At 33.4% G+C, this 2,320-nt stretch overlaps 1 protein-coding gene across 1 annotated transcript; it reads right to left on the bottom strand.

Annotated features, from left to right (window-relative positions):
• Positions 1-931: 931 nt before the first annotated feature.
• On the bottom strand, positions 932-2,294 carry LOC105155257 (bidirectional sugar transporter NEC1-like; the record flags this gene model as incomplete). Its single annotated transcript, XM_011071129.2, has 4 exons — positions 932-1,451; positions 1,528-1,647; positions 1,747-1,908; positions 2,076-2,294. Coding segments are annotated over 4 exons (711 nt in total), but the record flags the coding sequence as incomplete, so codon positions are not given.
• Positions 2,295-2,320: the final 26 nt, after the last annotated feature.

Below are 2,320 nucleotides of genomic sequence, written 5' to 3'. Positions count from 1 at the left end.
CCAATATCATGACGTTCAACTGAACCAATAGACATTCGGCTAGAACTTCTTCTTTGCCTGTGGGATGTTGTGGGAGCATCATCGGATGACGAAATAATTAAAAATATGTAATTCGTATTCGAATCTATCCACCAATTGACTATACCCTTCAATATTTAGTGGTCTAGATTGACACAAAGCTTCAAGGGCATTCATCTCTTCTGCCTGAAAATCGTAGAAAAATAATGAATATTGTGTTGTAAAAAAAATTTAAAATAAAGTATGTAATATTATATAACAACGTACTACAACTTGCGACATAGGTGTTTGTCCCACTTCCGCACATCTCTAGATTGGTACCGCTTGTCCCATATCATATCATGTTGAAAATTGAGAGTAATTATGAAAAATCGTTTCTAAATCAATTCACATTTAACAAAAATTTGGGAATTCAATAATAACCAAGAAATCTTATATAAATTGGTTGCAAAAATATCACTTATACCGCCACAAGATCAACACAAAATATTCATACCGTTTGATGTTTTTAAGCTATACCTCAATAGTTGAAATAAAATATATCATGAGTTAAATAGAGGTGTATATATGTTGAGATTGCCAAAGTTGTTAGGGTTTTCAACTAAAAATTTAGATATTAGGATGCATATGTCTTGGGTTGGAATTTGCTAAAGATATAAAAGAGAAGTTGATCCTATAAACTAATCATGTGATACCCTTTACTGTTTATCAACTTTAATTCAAGTGGGGTTGATAAATAATTATTTAATATCTCAAGAGCATCATGCACTTTGATCATTACTTTTTTCCCCTATATATTTCTACAAATACTATATATATTTTTCAGAATCTTGTAGTTATGAAATTTATGGTTTGTGCTATTTACATCAAACTTCACGTGTAAGCAGACTCCAAGTAATTAATTACCTCATCATATATAATACAAGTTTTTGTTTAATCTCATTATTTTGTATGCATGTCATGAGTTAGGCCTAATTGGTACCAAACTCCTTAATTAGGATGCAACATCACCATCTTTGGAACTTTGATTGCAACTTTCATACAATAGTTTGCAAATTTTTAGGAAACTTGATTACAAGATAGGAAGCTTTATTTAGTAGGGAGATGATGAAAAGGAAGATGATCCCTTTAAGCTAATTCGATCTATACGATGTATATGATCAAGTTGGGACTTTGGTATTATTCCACAGGGCATCCATATCCATATCCATCTTCCAATTAATTTATTTCTTCACATTTTGGATATCCCCTACAGCTACAGCCTGATCCTTGAGCTCCAAATTCTTCTCAACATCCTTGCTTGTCTCAAGCTCAACATCCTTGCTTGTCTCAAGCTCCACATTCTTGCTCTCAACCTCCTTCTTTGCATTCTTGTAGATGAAGTACAAGATCATTTGAGCAATTCCGAATAAAAATCCCAAAACATTTGGCAACTGCATCAATCAATTAATTAAGTCGTGATTTTGGGCTTGGTATCAATGATTACATTTTCTTGAATTAGCAACTTACAGCGATGTAGTAGTCTTTGACGAAAAAACCATAGAAGAACCACATTGTGGCACAAAGTGTGAGGAAGAAGGATAAGGTGAATGGCATGAACTCCACACTTTTAGTTCGAATAACTCGTCTCTGCCCAAAATATTCTCCGTCGGTTATATATAATTACATATGTAATATTTGTATGACAAAGATATATTAGAAATTACAAACAGAATTAATTAAACTAACCATGATACTTAAAGGAGCAGCAAATACAGCAAGGTTGAAGATGGCACACGCCCATCCCACCAACGACACCCTCTTGGAACCCTTATAAGCTAGTAAGGAGACTAACATCACCAATCCCATTCCTCCAAAATTGAATAGGACTACCAATTTTATTGTGAACATCTACAAATACAAAATCAATACACACACATATATATGTAAGTAATATTAAACAAGTAAAAAAACAAAATTGAGTAGAAGCTATATAGCATTTCGTTCATGGGGTAACTAGCTAGGGTTTTCTTTATATATTATATATATAGCTGATAAATTTGAATGATCTTACGTACCCTAGCCTTCTTAGGTGCATATGTGATGTATATTAAGAGGTAAATCATTTCGATCACACATCCAATCCCATTGATGCTAACGATCATATAGGCGTTGGTCTTAAGAAAAGCGTAGTACAGTAGCAAAGAAGCACTAAGGAACGCCACGGAATAAGGTATCGACTGAAACCCTTCTGAGGATTTCTTCTTCCAGATTGTGTAAAATGTTGGCCTGCATAATTAAATACCCCCACCAAAAAAAAAAA

Source organism: Sesamum indicum, unplaced genomic scaffold (genome assembly GCF_000512975.1).
Source record: "Sesamum indicum cultivar Zhongzhi No. 13 unplaced genomic scaffold, S_indicum_v1.0 C00974, whole genome shotgun sequence".
NCBI lineage: Eukaryota > Viridiplantae > Streptophyta > Magnoliopsida > Lamiales > Pedaliaceae > Sesamum > Sesamum indicum.
The sequence above is the reverse complement of the archived record's forward strand: the minus strand, read 5'-3'. Positions and strand labels throughout refer to the sequence as shown.